Consider the following 24,995-nt stretch of genomic DNA (forward strand, 5'->3'; position numbering starts at 1 on the left):
TTGTTATAGTTTTGGACAAATCTGTTTAAATGGTGAAATCCATTTTCACCAAATCCATATTTTATTTTATTTTATTTTATTTTATTTTATTTTATTTTATTTTATTTTATTTTATTTTATTTTATTTTATTTTATTTTATTTTATTATTATTTTTTTTTCCAAAAATTATTGCAATAGTTTTGGACAAATCAGTTAAAATTGCATAATGATGTGTTATAGTTTTGGAGAAATCAGTTTAAATTGTAAAATTTTATTTTATTTTGTTTTTTATTTTATTTAAATTTATTATTTCATGATTTTTTTTTTTTTTACAAGAAAATATAATTTGTGTGGTAATGCCATTGTAAATGTTGGCAGGGTAAGAAAATCCATTTTTATTTTGTGTTATTTTATTTTATTTTATTTTATTTTATTTTATTTTATAAAAAATATTGCAATAGTTTTGCACAAATCTCTTGAAAATTGGAATAATGATTTGTTTTGGAGAAATCATTTCAAATTGTAAAATCAGGTACTTTATTTTAATTTATTATTTCATGATTTAAAAAAAAAAAATATATATATATATATATTTTTGTGGCCAGTCAAAATGTTGGCAGGGTTAGAAAATCAGATTTTATTTTATTTTATTTTATTTTTTATATTTTATTTTATTTTAACAGTTTATCTATTATAAAATTATTATATTCATTTTTTTAAGAAATAGATAAGGCCAGTGAAAATGTTGTCAGGGTAAGATTTTTTTTTTTTATTTTAGTTTAGTTTCCAAAAATGATTGCAATAGTTTGGGACAAAACAGTTAAAATTGCAATGATGATTTGTTATAGCTTTGGAGAAATCAGTTTAAATTGTAAAATCAATAATTGTATTTTATTTTACAATTTAAATAATATAAAATTAAGTAAAATTCTTAATCACTATGCTGATGGGGCCAGCAGAAAAAAATGCTTACAGTTAGGCCCATCGTTTACAGCGTATAAACCTAAGGCTTATGCTGAGTTCCTCACAGGTTTGAATCCTCTGCCAACACCTTTTTCTGTGCCCTGACCCTCATTAAGTGTTGTGAAAGGAAAGGCTTGTTCTGAATGAATACTGACATCCCATAGCACTGTACACTTCTCTTTTCTCACCCTCTCTCTCTCTATATACATTTTTTCTGAACCTCTCTCTCCTGTACTCAAAGACCTTCAGAGACCTTTGCCTCTGCAATGCATTTCAGAAGCTTTTTTTTTCACCTTTAAATGAGACAAGGTCATGATTGTTTATTTGTATAAATACAGTACTAAATTTTTAACTTTCTCTCAAAATAAAAAGTTCAGTTTACATTAACTGAATCTAATGCATTTAAGATTCAACTTTATTCAAGCATAATTCCAATCAGCCAACAATTTCTGTGCAGTTGTAGAAAACCACGCCCTCAAACTGTCTCTCATCACCATTCTGATCTTTTTCCCCAAGCTATTTATTAATTGTCCAGTAATTGTGTGCGAATCGAGTCTTTAATGATTAACCGTGCACCTCCGACAGCAGAATAAGGTAGGACACAATCCCGCGGTCGCGTCTTAATGAGGGACTGCTGAGAGTCTTTTGTGTCGTGGAAAAGCCACCTCAGCAGCAGTGCGCTTTAAAAGCCAGAGGAGTCACACAGATTAGCCGAGTAAGAGGTGGACCTGTGGACGTGTAAACAATAGAGCGGGTCATTCATACTCTAAGCCTGATTGTCCCCTCACTGTCCAGATGGCCTGCCGAATAAATTATACCAGTAGGTACAATGCATTCCAGCGCTGGGGCTTTAGGCACAACTGTTTGTGGAGTCACACAGGGCTTTTTGCTTGTTCTAACGATTATTAACAAGTACGAGCGGTCAGCGGTTTGTCGTCTGTAAATGAAATCCTTGAGAAAGTAAGAAAGGAGGGGCGACGGTAATGACAGACGGAGGGTCATGTGAACACAAGACGCTCAAGGCAAAATACAATAGAGACAGAAAGATCCAGTGGTGTTAGAGTTTTGCCATGTACATGTGCATGATTGTTTTTATATAATTTAAATCTTTTTTTTTTTTTTTTTTTTTTTTTTTTTTTTTTACAATACATAAATTATTTGATTTATATGTGACGTTGAAGTCAAAAGTTTACATACACCTTGCAGAATCTGCAAAATGTCAATTATTTTACCAAAATAGGAGTGATCATACAAAATGCATGTTTTTGTATTTTTATTCAGTACTATATTTTATTTAGGTATTTCATAAAAGACATTTACATGTAGTCTACAAGAGATAATTATAGTTGAATTTACAAAAAAATGACCCCGTTCAAAAGTTTACATACGCTTGATTCTTAATACTTTGGTGATGAATGATTCACACCCATGTTTTTTTTTTGTTCTCTTGTTTTTCTTGAACATTTGTTCTTCAGAAAAATCCTCTAGGACTGTATGATTTTGAGACACAGCTTTATACACTGAGGACAACTGAGGGACGATGCATTAAGAGCCAAGGTTGAAAACTTTTGAACAGAATGAAGATGTGTATTTTTTTCTTATTTTGCCTAAATATCATATTTTTTTATTCAGTACTGCCCTTCAGAAGCTACAGAAGATACTTAAATGTTTCCCAGAAGACAAAATAAGTTAAATTTACCCTGATCTTCAAATTCCAAAAGTTTTCACCCCCCGGCTTTTAATGCATCGTGTTTCCTTCTGAAGCATCAGTGAGTGTTTGAACCTTCTGTAGGAGCTGATTACTCACTAAAAAGATCATGTTTTCATGCCTTTTCAGTCTTATTTTGATGTAAAAAGTGGTTATATCAAAATCTGTGAGTTGTTAACTTACTTTTTTAAATTAGTCTTCCCCTTAACGCCATTATATTGATCATTCAGACTGATTTTCACGAATGTGGAATGCGCATGTAAACAAGAGGCGGAATTTATCACATGAACCAATCACAGCTGAACATAACTAGTTATATCCAATCACGTGGCCTTCCCCCATTCATTCTCAGTTACCCCTACCAAACTCATTGCACACTTTAAGGGGTCTGTTAAAACTCAATGGGCTCAGGGGAGGCGAGAGAAACACGGACTCCCGCTGTAACTTTACCAGCTGGTTTCGCTGTGTTTCTTTAGATAAATGAGTGATTTATACACTTTTGAATGTTATATATTGCCTTTGTTTTATTTTTGCAGTATGAATTTTTCCTCATCCAATATTTTGAGGAGGCACTGCCTCTCTTGTCTTCTTGGTGGAGACAAGACTGATATACATATACATACATCTCATCTTTCAAAATGCCCATGGAGCAAAGATGGCAGAAATTGAGTCATATACATCCAAATCTGCATGCTCCAGCTGAGCAACTGCCATTGAGATGATGGGAACGTCAATTCCAGGTATATTAGAACGCCTTAGGCCCGAACTGTGGCAGACAGGGGACATTATTTTCTCATTTGGTGCTATAAAAATGCCACAGTGCAGCTTTGATTCGGAGCCAGCGCAGTCATTCCAGTGATGATGTGTTTATTCTGTTCTTGAGACTCATGTTTGTTTCTTGTATTTACAATCCACGTTAGTAAATCGCATCCAGTTCGGAATCATGGCAGAGTTATATTCGCTGCGGCTGGTGAGCTTGCAAGCCAGAGGGATAAATGTGTTTACTCTTGAAGTATTTGTCCCCTCCAAACGAAATGAAACTCTGGCTTTGACAGCTCCCCCTCTCTGTGTGTGAATCATCTGTATCTGATCTCCCTGCACTAATTCCAATTTAATTGCCTGTTGCCTGCAGGCTCCTCAATAGTGGTAACAAATGGTTTGATTTTGTAGTCCTCATCAGGCAGCATTTTAAATGCAGCACTCTAACCCCACTCGAATGCCAATGAAGGCACCGAACAGCCTCGTGTTTACTAATGCTCGTCCTCCCCCCGCTCTCTCGTCTCTGTTCCTCTCATATCTGATTAAAGGGGATTTGTAAGAATCGGCGAGATGCGTGCAGGCTCTCTCTCCATTGTAAACGATATTGGGCCAGAACAGTATTTTCGTTTTGAGAGGCGAAGATGTTCTGCGGCGGATAACGCCGTTTAATCTGTTTAAACGAAGTTTTGACATTAAAGTTCAGGTGTGATGTGGGAAGGTGGCTCTGGCTCTGCATGTGAAATAGGAGCTTTATATGAATTTTTAAAGCGTGCTTTATGATTAATGTGTTATCTTCAAGAGAGTGTATCTTCATTAATTCTACATAAGCGAGGCTAAAGGAATATTCTAGACACAACAGAAAAAAACATGCTTTCATGGCCTTTTGAGCTCCATGTCTAGACTGAATGGTTAATAGATGATGAGTTTTTTTCTTCGTTAGTGGTGTTGGCTTGCATCGCCATTACTATCAATCATGTTTAAGATTAACCCTAAGTATTAAACTAACTTGAGCGTTTTTAAGGAGAAGTCCATTTCCAGAACAAAAATTTACAGATGATGTACTTGTCATCCAAGATGTTCATGTCTTTCTTTCTTCAGTCGTAAAGAAATTATGTTTTTTAAGGAAAACATTTCTGGATTTTTCTCCATATAATGTAAACGATCCCAGCCGAGGAAGAAGGGTCTTATGTAGCGAAACGATCGGTTATTTTCATTACGATGATACAATTTAAATACTTTTTAATCTCAAACGCTCGTCTTGTCTTGCTCTGCCTGAACTCTGTGTATTCTGGTTCAAGACAGTTAGGGTATGTCGAAAAACTCCAATCGTATTTTCTCCCTCAACTTCAAAAATCATTTTAAAATCATCCTACATCACTGCGGAAGTGCCGACCCAGTCTTTGCAAAGTGAACATGCAAAGAAGATCAAACACCCTTAACAAAAAAGGTAAAACAGCGATATAGGATGATTTTGAAATTGAGAGGGAACATGAGAGGGGAGTTTTTCGACATACCCTAACTGTCCAGGCACAGTAAGACAAGACAAACTTTAAGATAAGACCCTTCTTCAACCACATTTGGGATCGTTTGAAGCCGCATTTTGGTAGTTCAAATTCGGAGCACCATAGAAGTCCACTATATGGACAAAAATGGTGAAATGTTTTCCTCAAAAAAAAAAAAAAACAATTTCTTTACGACTGAAGAAAGAAAGACATGAACATCTTGGATGACAAGGTGGTGAGTAAATTATCTGTAGATCTTTAGATCTCTCTGTTCTGGAAGTGGACTTCTTCTTTAACCGGAACTTTTTAATCAGTTTTTGCAAAACAGTCAATAATTACATGAAATGACTTGACTGTACTGCATGATTTTCATCCACACAACGGTATAATCAGATTTTATGTGAGACATATCTCAACTCAGTCTCATCTGGAGATTATTCTAATGCGTTCATTGATATTTTTGTTTTCTAGTCATTGCTTTCTGGGACAGGTGGGTGCTTTCTCACATCTGCCTGCTGCGATCTTGACTTTTGACCCCTCTCACACAAACCACATAATGAGCCAAACCACCCAACTTCAACTTTTCCCCCTCCATTTTATCCTTTCTTTATCTCTGAGAGCCCATGTGTGTCATATCAAAGCATTTAATATATTGTCTCTTAATTTTATGTGAGGGGTGTAACGGTACACGTATTCATACCGAAACCGCAGAAAGACATCAATAAAACAGCTTGTCAATGCTACGTGATACGTGAAACGATCAGTGATACAGCTAGTTAGTTCACTATATATATAAATATATATATATATATATATATATATATAAACAAACACAAACTTTTATTTTGAATGTAAATGATCGTGATTTATCACAATGAATTGATTTGACAGAACTAATGTGTCGTGATCCTACAGAAATCATTCTAACATGCTGGTTTGCTTCTCAAGAAACATTTTTTATTATTATCGAAGTTTAAAACAGTTGTGCTACTTAATATTTCTGTCAAAATCTTGGTGCTTTTTATCATAAAACCTGTTAAAACTAATGAAATTCCTTTGCCTTGACTAATACTGTTTAAATTGCATTTTACTAAATTCCTTTTCCTGTATTTCCCATTTAAATTCCAATTCAAAAATGTATAGCATGTGGGCAGTGCAATCCACATTCCCGTTCATGAATTGAAATTGAGACGACTTTTAAAGAGATAGTTCACACAAAACATGAAATTCTGTCATTAATTACTCACCCTCACGTTGTTCCAGAGAGAGTACTTTTTGTGCGCAAAGAAAACAAAAATAGTAAATGTCGAGGATGCACACGGTAGGGAAGAAATTGTTGAATAAAGTCGTTATTTTTTTCTTTGTGCACAAAAAGTATTCTCATAGCTTCGTAACATTATGTTTAAACCACTGATGTCACATGGACTATTTTAACAATGTCCTTACTGCCTTTCGGGGCCTTGAACGTGTCAGTTACATTGCTGACTATGCAGGGTCAGAAAGCTCTGGGATTTCATCAAAAATATCTTAATTTGTGTTCTGAAGATGAATGAAGGTCTTACAGGTTTGGAACGACATGAGGGTGAGTAATTAATGACAGAATTTTCATTTTTTGTTAATCTGTACCTGCTCTGTTAAGCTCAGATGTCTCTATTTTGGAAAACACAGTAGACACGTACTTTTTAGAATGTCCTCATCATTTTGACAAGTACGAGTAGCTGGTGACAAGTCTCTTTCTCCTGCTGTGTGTCTGGGTGAGGTGTATTGTGGGTAACGGGCAGCTCTGGAGTCTGTGGGAAACAGAGCAGAGCAGCTGCTGAGGAGAGCCGAGTCTCTGACACTTACTCTGAGAGAGGAGCTGGTTCCATTAACAGCCCTATTCACCCGGCTTAAGCTACTCTGTCAGCCACTTCAGAACCATTAAAGCTCTGCTGGGAGCTAGACACAGAAAACGAGGGAGACAGAAGGAGACAGAGAGAGAGAGAAGAATGAGGAAAAATAGAAGCAGGGGGATGCTCTCAGAGGAACTGAGTGATGGTATAAATAGTTGGAGTTGTAGAGGTAAATTATTCCTAAAGACATTAAACAGTAGTGAAGCTAAGCTCCCTCTCTCTCGTCCCCTTTCTTTACCACAGTCGTCTCATATATTTATGCCCGTGCTGGATTGCCTCGGTTCTTTTTTTTTCATCTGAAAAGAGCTGACAACACAAATATCTGTTATGTGTCTGATATAATGAAGCTCAAGAATGTGTCATCATTTGTATTTCTGCAGTATTTCACGGTGAGATTTGCCTTGAATGTTTTTCTTTTGCTTTTTTTTTTTGTGATTCTTGAGCTACAGTTGCGTCCAAGAGATCATGAAAATGCCTCCATTTTGCATTTTTTTTTAATTGAATACATTTCAAATGCTAATGAAATTTCAGCACAACAATCCGGTATGACAACCAGCCTAAAAACTGTTTTGAATTTAATTATTTCAAATACTAATACTAATAATATTCCCTAAATTAATTTTATTCCAAAAATAATTGCAATAGTTTTAGACAAATCAGATACATAAAAATTATTTCATTTTATTTTATTTTACAATTTATCTATTATAAAATTAATTCATTTTAAAATAAAAAATAAAAAGATTAGTAGTAGTAGTAGTAGTAGTAGTAATTACTTTTTAATTATTTTATTTTATTATTTGATTGGATTCCAAAAATTATTGCAATCATTTTGGACAAATCAGATAAATAAAATATTTTTATTTTATTTTGCAGTTTATCTATTATGCAGTCGTTTCATTTTAAACTAAATAAAAACATATATAAATAAATAACCCTATTTTGTTTTATTATTTTATTTTATTTTATTTTGTTTAACCAAGAACATCTAACCATCTTCAAAAAGTTCATGATCAATAAATTATTATTATTATTATTCCCTAACCCTATTTATTTATTTACTTGTTTGTTTGTTTGCATTCCAAATATTATTGCAGTAGTTTTGGATAAATCAGATAAATAAAATAACGTTATTTTATTTTATTATTTCATTTAAAATAAATAATAAAATAAAGCTAATAATAATAATAATAATACATTCCTAACCCTATGTATTTTTATTTTATTTTATTTTATAAAGGAGTTCATGATCAATGAATTATTATTATTATTATTATTATTCCCTAACCCTATTTATTTTTTTTATTTATGTTTGTTTGTTTGTTTGTTTGTTTGCATTCCTTTGCATTTGTTTGCATTGTTTGTTTGCAATAGTTTTGGATAAATCAGATAAATAAAATTATTTTATTTTATTTTATTATTTCATTTAAAATAAATTAACAAAAAAAAAAATGAAAATAATAATAATAATAATTCCGAACCCTTTTATTTTATTTTATTTCATTTTACTGAACCAAGAACATCTAACCGTCTTTAAAAAAGAGTTCATGATCAATGACGCAGATTTACCCCATTTGATTAGTGACCTAGAAAAAAATGTAAAATCTGAAATGTTTCTTTTTCTTTTTTACATTTGTGCTAATTTCTTTCTTTTTTATTTTAAATAACAAAAGTCCTAAAACTTTTGTATCCTCGATGTTATTCAAAAACTTTCAAGGTTGAATATCTTCTGAATGGCCCTCCGTAATCAATGTCGGCCCTTAAACTTGAAGAGAATGGAAGAGAAATCGTGCAGCTTGTCTAAGTACATTTACACAAAACTCACATTACAGACGAGCTGTCAGTGAAGTGTAGAGGTTCATTTTTATGTGTCTCAGGCACTAATGCTTTTTTTTACTCTGAGCTCTGTCGTAAATGCTGATTGATTGAGTGAGAAGTCAATCCCAGCCTGCTGTTCACGAGCCTACCACTGGGCTTTCACAAAGATTTTAAATTAGAGACAGCTTTACTTGAAAGATACATTATTGATTGGCCATAGATACTGAAAGCACTAGTGGAGAAAAGAGAAACTAAAACAATACATCTAAGTCTCTTTAACCCCATCTATTATGAAGCACACAGACTTACTCATTCATTTTACTAAAATGTACTTCACAACAATATGGATGAAATCCAAATTCTTTGCACTACAAAACTAATCGGACTCCCAAACCTCTTCTCGTTTTGTCTCTCATCTTCAGGCTCAGACATGGCAGTGTTTTGTCTCCTGTGTGGAAAGCGTTTCCAGACCCAGAAGGCTTTGCAGCAGCACATGGAGATTCATGCCGGTATGCGCAGCTACGTCTGCAGCGAGTGCGAACGCACATTCCCGAGCCACACGGCGCTCAAACGCCATCTCCGCTCGCACACAGGTGAGCTTTACCTGAACATCACTCACTCACGCCAATATCTGAGTCATCTAAAAGCACATTAACAGCTTCACACCTCCATGTAATGCAGAAAAGGGCAAGCAGGCCACAAGCTGAGATGTGGCAAAGTTTCAAACCGTTCAGGAGGAACATGTTCATGCTAGGGTTATATAAACCTCTTACTTATCCTCAGAAAAGCCAAATTTTTGAATATTGACAAAGTACATATCGTCACATTTCTAGCTAAGGAACTACACAGCTAGACAGAAATGGGCCTGATATTTGACACATAAAATGTCAACGTTGACGCTAAAGGCCAGGCTTTCATGTTGGACGCAGAGTGATAGTTTGCTCAAATAATGGCTAGAATGTCTTCAACTTACTCAAACTTCACTTTCGAATAAATATTCAGTGCCAAAAACCTTTCAAACTTTGTCAATCCGGTGACTTCTTCTAGTGTGGCAATTTGTAAATAAAACTTTGTCTCCCTACAGTCCGTGGGCGGCCCATCTGAGGCTCAGACTGTCTTTCGACAGCCTTTTGTCTCTTCCTCTACCTCACCTCCCTCTTTCTCTCCATCGTTTCCTGTAGGGAATCTTTAAACTCAAGTCAAGCCCCTCCATTACAGACAGTAGGTCAAATCTGACCTTTTTCTACGTTGTGAGAATTTCTGAGTGTGAGAATTCAATTATCAAATGACCCAAAAACGAAGGAAATTTAGGTAGAAGAGCGCTTGGTAAGGAGGCATTGAGAAAGTATGTTCGTATAACAGTTAGGATTACAATATTTAGTCACGCTCCTGTAAACATTTGTTTGAAACTAAATAAATGTGAATCAACATACATTATGATTTGTTAGAACAGACTGCATCAGTGTACTTTGTATATGCGTGTTTAACGGTTATCTATGTTTTGCCTTCATTACTAGGCAAACAGAGATGATTGAATCCGTATGGCTTGGCAGTGAACAGAAAGAGTACAAAATTGCCCCGACTCCATTTGCTTTCAAGAGTGCATCTTTTTCTTGCTTTTGCTCTCTCTCTGTCTGACCTGAAATACCAGTAAGATTGTCAGAGTCAGTTGAAGTCTAGACTCAACATGTAAATTTTTGATAAGAGGGGCCAGAAATGAAGTGAGGTTGTTTTTTAAAGAGTCGCGGCATTAAGTATGCACTCCATCTCGCCACAGACCGCTGGGTACATGAGTTTTTCCAGAACAACATCTGAAAGGACATTCTGATGTTCCTAACGGACTCTGAGTAAATGTCAACTTCTGTAGATGTTTCAACAAGCAAAATCAGATTTTTCTTTACTGGAATTGCAGGAATGAACTTGTAGAACTGAGAATAAACTTGGTTACTGAAATTGTGGTGTTTTATACCACATCTCAAGAGTTCATTTTATCGGACATGTCCACTTTCTAAATTGCCTAAAATGTCCAGGTTGTGGCTTTGTTTTCGCATTGATTTTTTATACTTGCTGAAGATAATGACCAATAACATTGTACATAATCAGTACAGAAACGGTCAAAGCAATGCAAGTGTGCATAAGTTGAGGTCAAAAGTTTGTATCCCCCTTTCAGAATCATTAAAAATGTTAATTATTTTACCATGATAAGAGGGATCATACAAAATTCATGTTGTTGTTTATTTAGTAATGACCTGAATAAGATAAATGGTTAGATAAAATAATAGTTGAATTTATAAAAATGATCCCGTTCATAAGTTTACATCCCCTTGATTTTTAATACTGTGTTGTTACCTGAATGATTCACAGTTGTGTTTTTTTGTTTAGTGATGGTTTTCATGAGTCCCTTGTTTGTCTTGAACAGTTAAACTGTATGCTGTTCTTTAGAAAAATCCTTCAGGTCTCACAAATTCTTTGGTTTTCCAGCATTTTTGTGTATTTGAACCCTTTCCAACAATGTCTGTATGATTTTGAGATCCATCTTTTCACACTGAGGAAAACTCAGAGACTCATATGCAACTATTACAGAAGGTTCAAACGCTCACTGATGCTCCAGAGTGAAATAAGATGCATTAAAAGCCGGGGGGTGAAAACTTTTGAATTTGACAATCAGGGTAAATTGAACTTATTTTGTCTTCTGGGAAACATGTAACTATCTTCTGTAGCCTCTGAAGGACAGCACTAAATGAAAAAAAATACGATATTTGGGCAAAATAAGAAAAATGTACACATCTTCTGTTCTGTTCAAAAGTTTTCAACCCCCAGCTCTTAATGCATCTTATTTCACTCTGGAGCATCAGTGAGCGTTTGAACCTTCTGTAATAGTTGCGTCCCTCAGTTGTCCTCAGTGTGAAAAGATGGATCTCAAAATCATACAGTCATTGTTGGAAAGGGTTCAAATACAGAAAAATGCTGAAAAACTAAAGAAATTGTGGGACTTGAAGGATCTTTCTGAAGTACAGCAGGCAGTTTAGCTGTTCAGGACAAACAAGGGACTCATAAACGTCTATCACTAAACAAAAAAAAAAAAAAAAAAAAAAAAAAACAGCTGTGGATCATTCAGGTAACAACACAGTTTTAAGAATCAAGGGATGTAAACTTTTGAGCTGGCTCATTTTTATAAATTCAACTATTATTTTCTCTTGTGGACTATATGTAAACATCTTTTATGTGAAATATCTTATTCAGGTCAGTACTAAATAAACAGTAACATGCAGTTTGTATGATCCCTCTTATTTTGGTCAAATAATTAACATTTTTAATGATTCTGAAAGGGGGGTGCAAACTTTTGACCTCAACTGTACATATAATGTATGAGAACGGCAGAACATGTCAATAGAAAAATGAAACCAAAACCTGACATCTCTGGCAATTTAGAAATCTTTTCAAAGCTTAGGAGACTTACTGCCAGTCTTAGGTGCACTTCATTTAAATAAACATGGTCTTAAAGGGATAGTTCATCCAAAAATGAAAATTATGTCATTAATAACTCGCTCATGTCGTTCCAGACCCATAAGACCTTCATTCATCTTCAGAACACAAATTAAGATATTTTTGATGAAATCTGAAAGCTTTCTGACCCTGCACAGACAGCAACTTTCTGGGCCTTGAACATGTCAGTTGCATTGCTGTCTATGCAGGGTCAGAAAGCTCTCAGATTTAATCAAAAACAGCTCAATTTGTGTTCCAAAGATGAAGGTCTTACAGGTTTGGAACAACATGAGGAATTTGCTCTTTATTTAATCAAAATGCTTAAAAAGATCTTGTTTGAGATGTGGGTGTAAATCCAGACCTTTGCCCACTACTGCATGTCAGTATATGGTGTATTGGATGCTAGTATGTTCCAAATAGGCATTTTGCCATACAAAAACCATTTCAGTGAACAGTTCTTCAAAGAACAATGTTCTTCTTAGAGTGAGGAACACTGTAATAATCTAACAGAACCTTTTGTGGAATGGAATGATTCCATGTATGTTAAAGATTCCTCATGAAACCATCGAAGTGAAAAAAGACTTAGCTAGCTTAACCAAAAAAACTTTGGTCCTTTGGTCCTTTGCTCAGCCAGCATCATCTTTTCAGCTAAAATGTTTAATGAAGCTAGAACAAAATCATAACTAATAAATAAAAAAGAACCTTAGATGTAATTTGCCCCAACAATACAAGTAATAGCTAGGCTCCTGCAACATCTACCTGTATATTTCATAGCATCTGCATTGTATTTACAACGTGAGGGGCAAATCAAACAATGGGCTGCGTGCGACTCCAGTTGCTCCTCTCTTCATTCTGCACATGTAGCCTGTTCTCATTAATATGCCATTCCTGTTCGCTCTCCATTTCACTGCCAGGCCATTTGCAGACAGTGGCGGCTGTCTATGTTCACAGCTGTGTTTGATGGTACGGAGCACAAAGCTCACATTGCTTATGGCACAGACAGTCTCTGCAGGTCGTTCGGCCTTGACTTTCAAGCCGTTTTGTCAGGCTTATTCAATATTTAACAATGTTTATGTAAAGCTCGCTCTTTTTTATTTATTATGGAACAGCGGTGTGTATCCTAAAATGCGGCATCGTCGATGAACTCTTTCATGTGCGTTTGACACCGCGTTTAACTTCCAGCCTGACATTGTCTGCACAGTAAATAGACTTTAAGCTTTATAAGCTGATACCTGTGGATATTTCCTCCAACGTGTAGTCAGCGCGAGTGACGTGTTCGGAATGCGCACGCGGCAGACGGCGTTAGCGCATTAGCATGCCTGTGGTGTTGCGAGTCTGGCCTGCCTGCTGCCCGCCTCTGGGCAATTAACTTTAATGACAGACAGGCTGGAGGGCTTTCAGAAGGTGCATCGGATAAGTTGATACAGATGCATAAAGACTGCCACTCTATCTATCATCTCATATCTGTTCACTAGGGATCTCATCTTTCCCAGTCTGCTTTTTTTTTTTTTCCTTCTCTCTCAGCCCAGATAGAACCCCATTCATCTCAGGCAGAAGTGTATTTGAATGTGAATGGCGGGTTGTGATTGGCTTAGAGAACGTGCTCGGGGAATTTCCGCATTGTCTCTTAAGAGGAGGGTTTAAGTCGGAGCATGACGGAACATAACAAGAGACGCAATTTATTCCCGAGCACGGCTAGCACTTGGACAGGGAGATAATGAAGAGCATAGGTCACCGCCGATGACTTTAAAGCCACGACGCCCGGGCTGAAACGTATTAAATATTGCGAAGCGTTATATGCCGCTGCTGTCTGAGGAAATGATATGAGGGGCTGTTAGTCAGAGCGGGAAAGCAATTAGCAATCGGCCGGCGTTTGAAATCACCACATATCAGACTCGTAGTGATCACTGACGTTAGAACCGCCAGCGGAGAGAAATGTGCCGGATGATTCCCTTTCAGCACCTTGTGATGTTTACTCGATATTAATAACTCTGTCATCTGAGCGCAGCGCTCTGCCTGTTTTTATTTACAAGCTGCGTCGATACGAAACAAACAGTTCTTTGTGATCGCTAAGGAAATGTTAGTCTTCTTGTTTTAATAGGGATTGACTGGAAAATCCAGATCATACCAGGCTAAGGTGGTTAACAAGTTTAATCACAGCATTGGGTGGGTTAATTTGGAAATGTAATAGGTAAACAGATTACAAGTTACTCTATTTGCAATGTAACAAGTGGTCCCACTTTATATTAAAAGAGTCCACTTCCAAAACAAAGATTCATATATAATTTACTCACCCCCATTGTCATCCAAGATGTTCATGTCTTTCTTTCTTCAGTCGTAAAGAAATGATGTGTTTTTTTGAGGAAAACATTTCAGCATTTTTCTTCATATAATGGACTGCTATGGTGCCCCGATTTTGAACTTTCAAAATGCAGTTTAAATGTGGCTTCAAACGATCCTAATGCGGTTGTAAACGATCCCAAACAAGGAAGAAGGGTCTTATCTAGAAAAACGATGGGTTATTTTCAGAAACAAAATGCAATTCAAATATTTTTTTTTATTCTCAAACGCTGAAGAAAAAAAGACATGAACATTATATGAAGAGTTCAGATGCAAAACCAGCTAAATCCATCTGACGTCTTTCTTTTAAAAATGCTTTTTTATTAGGCTCAGATGTATAGGTTTCTATGTAAGTACCAGTAAGTACTTCTGATTGGGCTGAGGCTGGTATTTTAGCAAGTCTGAAGAAAAAGTATTTGATGGATGTGTATAATATGTGTCAAGAGCATTCACTCAGAATCATTATCTCATTTTTGACCAAGATGGCTTTTAGCTGGTTTTGCATCTAAACTCTTCATATGTAAACACTTTTGCTGCTATTGAGGTGGGATATGGGTAAGGTTTGGGAGAGGTTTGGTGGTATGGGTAGTTTAAGGGATGGGTCAACAGTGTAATTATAAATGTAATTACCTAAATTAATTACAGATGTAATAAGTACAATGTAAATACATGTATGTACACAATAAGTGCATTGTATCAAATAATTAATTTCAATGTAAGTACATGGTAGTTAAGGCCACTTAATATAAAGTGGTACATTAAAATTTTTCACATTTTTTTAAACTGTTAATCATTTTCAAACATTTAAACCAGGCTGGGTTAACCTTACACTAGTTCACCTCAACACTTATTACTGGTAGACATTTATAATCTTCATCACTTGTCATTAATTAACATTAGTTAACTACATTAGTTGACGTGAACTAAGAATGAACACTACTTCTACATTTATTATTCTTAGTTAATGTTAATTTCAGCATTTACTAATGCATTATTAAAATCACAAGTTGTATTTTTTAACATTGGTTAATGCACTGTGAACTAATATGAACAAACAATGAACAACTGTATTTTTATTAGCTAACATTAACAAAGATCAATAAATACTGGAATTAATGTATTGTTCACTTTTGTTGACGTTAGTTAATACAGTATATTATCTAATGTTACCAAATGACACCTTATTGTAAAGTGTTACCGAATTAAGATTATAATTTAATTTTAATGCACAGCCACCATAAAATCAGACTTTAGCACCTCTTTTTACTTTGAGATCGTTATGAGGTTAAATACTGATTTAAAATCAGAAGATAGAGTTTAATAGCTATTATACTGTTTTTAAAATCAAATCTTTGCATAGCTTTGACAGGAAACACTGGCATTTAACAATACCATGAAAAAAATAAATACAGAATAAAACAGTTATCATATAAAAATGCGTTCTAAACTCCTCAAACATTGATGTCTCATATTTTAGAGCAGTCAATGCAATTTTGGAAAGAAATCAATTAAATCAGTATGTGTATGAAAATATTCATATGTAACCCCCCTTTGTAATCATTAGCATTTTCATAAGTAACTGTAATTTAATTACACATTTTCTCAGTAACTGTAACAGATTACCGTTACATTTATTTTGTACTTAAATTACATAATTCCATAAAATGTACCTATTTACTTCCCAACATAGGGAATATTAACCAGCTCAAACATGTTATCTTAAGCCACCACCAGCTGAGAGTGCAGCTAGTCAACTAACTAAACCAATTTGGAACAGCTAATGACCAGCTTTAACTAAAGAAACCATGTACAGATAGAGTTGGGTTTCGATTCAGTTAAACTGAGGAAGCTCTTGATTTGATTCAATTTGATGTGAGTCCTATTTGATTCAGTGCTGTTATTCTTAAACTTTCTTAAAACTGAAAGTATTAAAAATCATTTTTATTATTTGAAATAATTGAAATTCTTTAATTAAAATAAAATTTTAATACTAGATGAAAAAAGTAACTTAAATAAAAAAATGTGTTTAAAGTACAAAAATACTAAATTTAAATAAAAAAAGTCTTAAGTACTAAAATTACTAAAACTACAACCAAAATAAATAAATGAAACTAAAAAACGAATACAAATCACAAAAGCAAATTCAAAAAATGATTAAAACTCAAACTAAATTGAAAACGATTTATTCAGCTTACGTGTGTGTGTGTGTGTGTGTGTGTGTGTGGAAGATCATTCAAATATTAATAAAACACACTAAAACACTGAATCAATTTGATTCATTTCTGATTTATTTGATTATTATCTGTTTTGGCATAAGAAATTCACTCTTGCTAATTCTGTAAATAATATTTAGGCCATTGTTTCAGACAGATTATTCATTTATTTAAATTTTGCATATTTTTCTAAAAATATAATAAAATACATGTTTTATTTGCAAAAAAAGAACACTAGAGAAAGGGGGAAAAAACATGCTAAAATATAAATAAGTTATACACAAAAAAGCACATAATCTGCCCAGGACCATGAAACAAAAGAGAGGAAAAATTTAATTACAACAATAAAGAAAAGTGATAAAATAATTCAGTAACATTTTACGGCGTCACTTGTTAACATTAGTTAATGTATGAATTAACATAAACAACGAACAATACATTTATTACAGTATTTATTCGTCTTTGTTAATGTTAGTTAATAAAAATACAGTCATTCAGTGTTCATGTTAGTTCACAGTGCATTAACTAATGTTAACAACTTGTGTTTTTAATAATGCATTAGTAAATGCAGAAATTAACATTTACTAAGCTTAATAAATGCTGTAGAAGTATTGTTTATTCTTAGTTCATGTTAACTCATGTTGTTAACACACCGCACTGTGTTTTTGATTCGTTAAAAAGAATCGACTCATAAGAATCATTTGTTCCTGAATCAGACTACACTTGTAGCACAATATGCTTGTATGGTGATTCACTAAAAAGAACTGGCTGTGAATCTGTCCGTGAATCACAATACACATGTCCTGCTGTCTGTTTTATTTATTATTTATTCCTTTTCTTCACTGCAGAAAACCAGTGCTTGGAAACCCTGACACATATTTTTCTCCACTCAAATGCTTTCTAGAATAAAAACACTACTTTTCCCAATTAAAAATGCATTCAGATTAATAACTTAATCACTGTCTCTCTGCACGAAAGGTGACCACCCGTTCGAGTGCGAGTTCTGCGGGAGCTGCTTCCGTGACGAGAGCACTCTGAAGGGTCACAAGCGCATCCACACTGGAGAGAAGCCTTATGAATGTAACGGCTGCGGCAAGAAGTTCAGCCTCAAGCACCAGCTGGAGACGCACTACCGCGTCCACACAGGTCAGCCACATTCATTCCAACTCTGTTATAGCATTTCAACTCATCCAGCTGATGACCGCTTCACTTTAACAGTGAATCCCAAAGCCATAGAAGCTCACGAGATAATAGATACACACCGGGAACACACTGACCTGTGGTCTCCAGGTTGGAGATGTTTGACACAGCTGAGCCAGCATGGTGCCCTCCAGCAAATATGATATAATAAAACAAGGCAACAGCTTTATAAAATGATAAATGAATTGTATTATGCTGCAAGGCCGGCGTTTTACACCGAAGGATTCAGATCTTGACATTTTCAGGTCCACGCTAGATTAAATTCCTTGTATCTATTTTGTTCTGTCGTGGTCGCGCCACGGTGGCATATTAAATCTTTCGGCTGAGCTGGAATTACAGGCTGATTGCTGCTGCTCTCTGGCCCTCAATAAGGCAGCTGCTAAAGCAAACCTATCAGGAGGCCTGTCAAATAATTGCTGTCTTTGTGTCAAGCGGGGCTGCGGCCACGGGAACCGGGCAGGTGAAGATAACAAGAGTAGAAACTCTCGGCTGAAAGGCCACTGCTCCTTCACACAACCAGCCGGAGAATCACTGACATTTACACTTGCTGTCAATGGCGGATCAATACTCGGTTTGCTGTGCTCAGTGGCAGGCAGCACACCCACCGATATACACATCTGTCGTTCCCGTCCTGGACAGCAGGTGGCATCTTAACTCTACCTTATCAGGCAGGAAGCAGAGCTACTATGGGAAATCTAGTACCTGTTGCTATTGTGATGATCTTTCGTCAATACTGGCCAGTCTTTTTTTCCATTTAACATCATTTATTTTCCAAAAAGGCTTCAAATATTTTTCAAGGTAAAAAGTATGTTTTACAAATATCATGAATTAATAATTAAAATAAAGTAGTCAAATTATCTGATGTCCTTTTAAAGGTATACAGTGGTTTCTCTGTGATATAATTTCATGAGTTTATCAGACAAATGTTTTTTACATATTAATAAGCAGTAAGGCGGTTTTATTTATTTATTTTTATATTTTTAAACATTTTCTAAGAAATGGTACATGAAATTATTTTTTTATTATTCTCTTAAAAATTAAAAATATATTTTAATTCAGAAATTAAAAACATCATTATAGCATAGGTGCAGTTATATGTATGGGCTGCATTTTTATTTATTTATGCAAAAATCTGTATTATTTCAGTATTATTGTTATACTGTTATCATTTTTTAATTAGTTTTTATTGTGAATGTAATCGTTTTTATTAGTTGTGTTTTGAATTAGATTTTATTCCCGTTTTTATTTTGAATCAGTTTTTAATTAGTTTTTATCATTTTTTAAAATAATTTCTTTATTTTTATTTTATATATAGTTATTTTTTATATTTAGTTAATTCATTACAGTTTTTTATTTGGTTTTATTGTGAATGTATTTAGATTTAATTTTAATTAGTTTTACTAGTTTTGCTGTGTTTTTTATTTTCTTATCATTTCTTTATTTAATTAGTTTTACTAGTTTTGCTGTGTTTTTATCATTTTATTATTTTATATATATATAGTTATTAGTTTATATTTAGTTATTTTATTTCAGTGTCACTGATATACTATAAATTTTGTTTTTTTGTTTTTTGAATTAGATTTTATTTCTGTTGTTATTTTTAATTAGTTTTAATTTGAATTAGTTTTACTAGTTTTGTTGTTGTTCTCGTTTTTATCATTTCATTATTTTTTATTTCATATATAGTTATTTTTTGTCTTAGTTATTTCAGTATAACTGATATACTTTTTATGTTTTTTTTTTTTTTTTTTTAATTAGCTTTTATTGTGAATGTAATAGTTGTTATTAGTTGTGGTTTTCATTAGAATTTATTTGTATATTTTCCATTTTCATTTTTAATTAGTTTTTAATTAGTTTTACTAGTTTTGCTTTTTTTTATAATTTCATTATTTTTATTTTGTATATAGTTATTAGTTTATATTTAGTTATTTTATTTCATTATCACTGATATAATTTTATAGTTTTTTTTTTTGTTTTTTAGTGTTTACTGTGAAAATAATAGTTTTTATTAGATTTTATTTGTATATTTTAGGTTTTTATTTTTAATTAGTTTTTCATTTTAATCAGTTTTACTAGTTTTGCTGGTTTTATCATTTTTAATCATTTTATTATTTTTATTTTATATAAAGATATTAGTTTATATTTATTTATTTATTTTGTTTCAGTATCACTGATATACTTTTAGCGTTTTTTATTTTCTTTTATTGGGAATGTAATAGTTTTTATTAGCTGTATTTTGAATTAGATTTTATTTGTACATTTTCCATTTTTAGTTTTAATTAGTTTTTAATTATCTTTCCTAGTTTTGCTGTTTAACTAATATAGTTATTAGTTTATATTTAGTTATTTTAGTACCAGTTAAACTAAACATAAATGAGAAATGTTTTGTAACTAGCTAAAATAAAACAAGTTTTTTCATATTTTTATTTCAGTTAACAAAACTCTGTATGATATAAGTTTTACTTTTAGTTAACAATAATTACCTTGGAATAAACATTATCCATCACATTATGGAAGTAAAATGAGCTGTGATTCCCATTTCATGCTGACTTTAATCAACACAGCTGTTTCTGTCATTCTCAGATTATTGGTAGTTTGAAATGCTCTGTACTTGTTCTCCACAGGTGAGAAGCCGTTTGAGTGCAAGCTGTGCCACCAGCGCTCTCGGGACTACTCCGCCATGATCAAACACCTGCGTACCCACAACGGCGCCTCGCCCTACCAGTGCACCATCTGCCAGGAGTACTGCCCCAGTCTCTCGTCCATGCAGAAGCACATGAAGGCCCACAAGCCCGAGGACGTGCCCCCAGACTGGAGGATAGAGAAGACCTACCTGTACCTCTGCTACGTGTGAGACAAGGCGACAAAACGAAACGAGAAAGTAGCAAGATGCACCCAAGGACAATTCACCTGAAGGTTTGCTTTTGGTCCAGGCCAAAGACGGTGAGGGGTCGTGCTCAAAGTGACGAAATGTGATGTGGAATTTTTTGACCTTTTGTTCGTGACATGCATTTGTGCACATTTTTAGGATGTAACTGCACTCACAAATGTTATGAAATGGAAATGTGATGTGTGATCAAGGGATGTGAATTTTCAGAAAGTGTTAGTACAGTCCACCATTATGACGAGAATACATTTGTCTGCATTCCACAATGTTGATTGGAAAAATTCACTGCACGATCATACTTGTTTTATTTGATTCCCGGCCTTTTTTTTTCCACGGACAACCCATAAGCCATAGATTTTCAAGACCCCATGAAATCCCCAAGTGGTGTAGAATGTCACAGGGGTCAGCCAATAGGCTTTAGTTCATCACAACTGTGATTTTAAATGCATATCCGCTAGTTTAGAACACGAATTGACTCAAAGCCTCATGTTTGGATTTCATGGGGTCTAAATGGAGCTATTCTGAGTGAAATAAAAACATGGACCAAAGCTGAAAACTCACACACATGATGAAATAGAGGAGCTAAACACATTAGCGAATGAAATTATGCCCTTTTTTAGTAAATTGCTCCCTGAAGTTCATTATTAGGCTCTCTAGTCCTCAATTTTCATGGTTTTTTATAAATGCATGTGAGGAAATGCACAGGGTTGGACCCATTAGTCATTTTCTTTAAAGCGTAATAAAGTGCTTAACAAAACAGCTTTTCTCAGAGGTACATCCAAATTGTGCTGCCAAGCAACTGTAGTGGATGTTCAGGGACATTTATTCAATCTTAAATAACTACACTGTGCACTTTCAGAGTTTCAGAGGCCCATTTTAGTTGTTTTCAGCACCGCATTCTGCATTTTGTGCATTCAGACGAAGCCAGAGAGGTGAATCTCTGTGATTTGCTTTCATTTCAGTCAATTTCACACAGAGTAATGACAGCATGTCAGCTGATTTCATTTTAACGTTCATGTGGTAACATGACGAAATCACCGTTTTGCAACTGCAGGCATTTTAGTCTAATGAAATGTTAATGTCGTACTCATAAATCAACTTATGAATTAAAAAGAGATTATTTTTTACAATTACAAACCGCAATGCAGTATATGTTTCTGCAGTCTTCTGCTGAGGATTAGTTAACCTTTAGTTAGCTCGCCGTTGTAGTTGTCTGTCATCTCTGTTCGAACGTTTTACTTGAATTGCCTAATTTTGTTACCTCACGTGCTAGATTTATTTTTGTACTAGTCTTTGTTTCTCATTTCCTGCTGAGCTTTGTTTAAAAGCTGTACAACGCATTCAGAATGCCACATCATCAGACCCACACGGAATCGGAGAGAAACGTGAGCAGAATTGGAACGTTTGTTCGCAACATTCTGCCCCTTATGCGTATGTTTTGGTTAACTGGTAAATGTTTCAGTTATCAGTAAGACTGTAGTACTTTACATTTAAAGAATTTTACCATGTTTAAATCTGTTCTGCAGTATCTTTTAAGGTGTGGTCACATTTACCTTTTACCTTTTTCAACGGGCAAGATCACAATACCAACTCATGGTAATACATTGCTGTTTTATGTTTTGGCAAATTGGTGACTAATTTATGGAAGTACATTTCCACCACTAAATAAAAAAAATAATAAAAAATGTTAAAACTCACAATTCTCACTTCTTTTCTTGCAAATGTGAGTTTGTATTTCGCAATTCTGACTTTTTTCTCACAATTCTGAAGTTATAAAGTCCAATTTTGAGGGGGAAAACAAACTGATTATCACAATTCTGACTTAATAACTTGCAATTATGTGTTATAAAGTCAGATTTGTATATAAACTCACAATTCTGGGGAAAAAAAGTCAGAACTGAGCGATATTAACTCACAATTCTGAGAAAAAAAGAGTTGTGAGTTTATATCTCGCATTTCTGACTTTATTACTCGCAGTTGCGAGGTTATATCGTGCGATTCTGACTTAATTTCTCAGAATATCAAATTTATATCTCACAATTCTGACTTTATAACTTGCAATTGCGAGTTTAAATCTTACAGTTCTCAGAAAAAAAAAGTCAGAATTGCGGGATATAAACTTGCAGTTGCGAGAAAAGAATTGTGAGATAAAAAGTCGCACTTACCTTTTTTTTAATTTGGTGGCGAAAACGGGCTTCCATACTAATTGGTGTAAATTTGTACAGTCTCATTTATACTTTTGGTACGATCTGCTTACGTCTTATTGACGGTTAAGTTTAGGGGTGGACCTTCATGCTTACATATTTTTCTAAAAATCGTCAATTTCCATACAAATCACATTGTATAAATTCGTATGAAATCACCTCCTCATAAAACAGTTATATTTTCTCATGAGATCAGGTTAGAAATCCTGTATTTTCAATAGGAATCACGTTATCAGGAATTTTACACAAGGCCGAAAGAGTTACATTTTCGCAGATTTCACAACGGTTTCGAATTCGTCTTTTTTTTTAATCACACATTTTCATACAAATTCATTTTTCTAAAAAATGTCTGTACTTGTACAAAATCACCTCCTCATAAAGTTTTTCATGAGATCGGGTTAGAAATCCAGGCTTTTCAAGAGGAATGAACATAATCTGAAATTTTATTTGAGGGCAAAAGATTTCGCAGTGAGTTTGAATTTGTCGGGGGTTTTTTTAAATCCCACATTTTCATACGAATTCACATCATACGCATTCATACAAAATTGCCGCCTTGTAAAATAGTTACCTTTTCTCTTGAGATCATGTCAGAAATCCAGTCATTTCAATAGGAATCAAAGTGATCAGGAATTTTATATAAGGGCGAAAGATTTCCATTTTCACAGATTTTGCACCAGATTCAAATTTGTCTTTTTTTTTTTTTAAATTGCACATCTTCATACAAATTCACATAATAGTTACTCTTCCTCATGAGATCAGCTTGGAAATCCAGTCATTTCAACGTGATCAGGATATTTTATATAAGAGCGAAAAAGTTCCATCACAACAGGTTCAAATTCGTCATTTTGAATTGCACATTTTCATACAAATCATATATACATACGTACAGGTAGACTAGAGACTAGGATTTTATGTTTATGTATTTTTCTAAAAAATGTCTGCACAAATCGCACCGTACAAATTCATACAAAATCACCTCCTTGTAAAATTATTTGATGTTTTCTCATTAAATCGGATTAGAAATCCAGTCTTTTCAATAGGAATCAACATGATCAGGAATTTTATATAAAGGTGAAAGGTTTTCATTTTTGCAGATTTTGCATTAGGGTAAAATCCGTTTTTTCTTTAAAACGCACATTTTCATACGAATCGTCATACGCATTCATACGAAATCACCACATTGTAAAATAGTTATGTTTTCTCATTAAATCGGGTTAGAAATTCAGTCTTCTCAGTAGGAATCAACGTGATCAGGAATTTTACACGAGGGTGAAAGATTTACATTTTCGCAGATTTCGCAACGGTTTCAAATTCGTCATTTTTTTTTAAACGACACGTTTTCATACAAATCACATCTAACACATCCATACGAAAATGACCACCTTGTTAAATAGTTACCTTTTCTCATGAAAGCGAGGGTAGGGTAGATGTTAAAGATGTTATGTTTATTCTCAACAAATCGTACGTTTTTATACGAATAACACATTCATTACTCATCACTACTCTATTGACAATATACCTTTTTTGCCGTTGAAATAACTCTGAAATTTGGCTAATGTGACCACACCTGCTGATTCCGTCCGGGTCTGTGAATTATTCAGTGGCGTTTTAGCATTAAGCGTAGTATTAGTGTGCATATCTGCCTCTCGGCCATCTATTTCAGGGCTACCTCTACTCTGCTCTCAGTTTTGCACTAAAGCGAAAGCACACTTTTGATTTGCTTGTAACTAGCATTTGCATATACACCCACTCTCATGTTTCCATTCACTAGAGAAAAAAAAAAAAACGACCCGGTTTGTTTGTCATTACATTTACACTCCTTACTATAAAACGTATTTGACCTGAAAGGGTAGATGCATACATTCTAGATGATTTTAGAATAGAAAATGTTTAGTTAGTAGATACTTGAGGGGATAAACTTGAAACAATGTGAATAAAAAATGTTTTTATGTGAAAATTATTCAAGCGGTAAGTCATCAGAGATGCGGTACTGATGCGTGCAGTTACGTGGGCAAGTTCGCTAGAGAAAACAAAAAAAAACGA

At 34.2% G+C, this 24,995-nt stretch overlaps 1 protein-coding gene across 2 annotated transcripts in view; it reads left to right on the top strand.

The window, feature by feature from the left end:
- Nucleotides 1-23,658, top strand: part of zbtb16b (zinc finger and BTB domain containing 16b) — a 68,549-nt gene extending 44,891 nt beyond the window's left edge. Inside the window, exons 5-8 of one of the 2 annotated variants that reach the window (XR_007829255.1) lie at nt 9,045-9,215; nt 17,640-17,807; nt 20,486-22,732; nt 22,817-23,658. Coding sequence is in view for 1 of the 2 variants with exons in the window: in XM_051130093.1 (XP_050986050.1) it covers nt 9,045-9,215; nt 17,640-17,807; nt 20,486-20,715 (569 nt within the window). In the remaining variant the exon portion in view is untranslated. Of the gene's footprint in view, nt 1-9,044; nt 9,216-17,639; nt 17,808-20,485 lie in introns of both variants that reach the window. The other variant, XM_051130093.1, reaches the window with a different exon arrangement.
- Nucleotides 23,659-24,995: the final 1,337 nt, after the last annotated feature.

This window comes from Labeo rohita, chromosome 15, assembly GCF_022985175.1.
Source record: "Labeo rohita strain BAU-BD-2019 chromosome 15, IGBB_LRoh.1.0, whole genome shotgun sequence".
Lineage (NCBI taxonomy): Eukaryota > Metazoa > Chordata > Actinopteri > Cypriniformes > Cyprinidae > Labeo > Labeo rohita.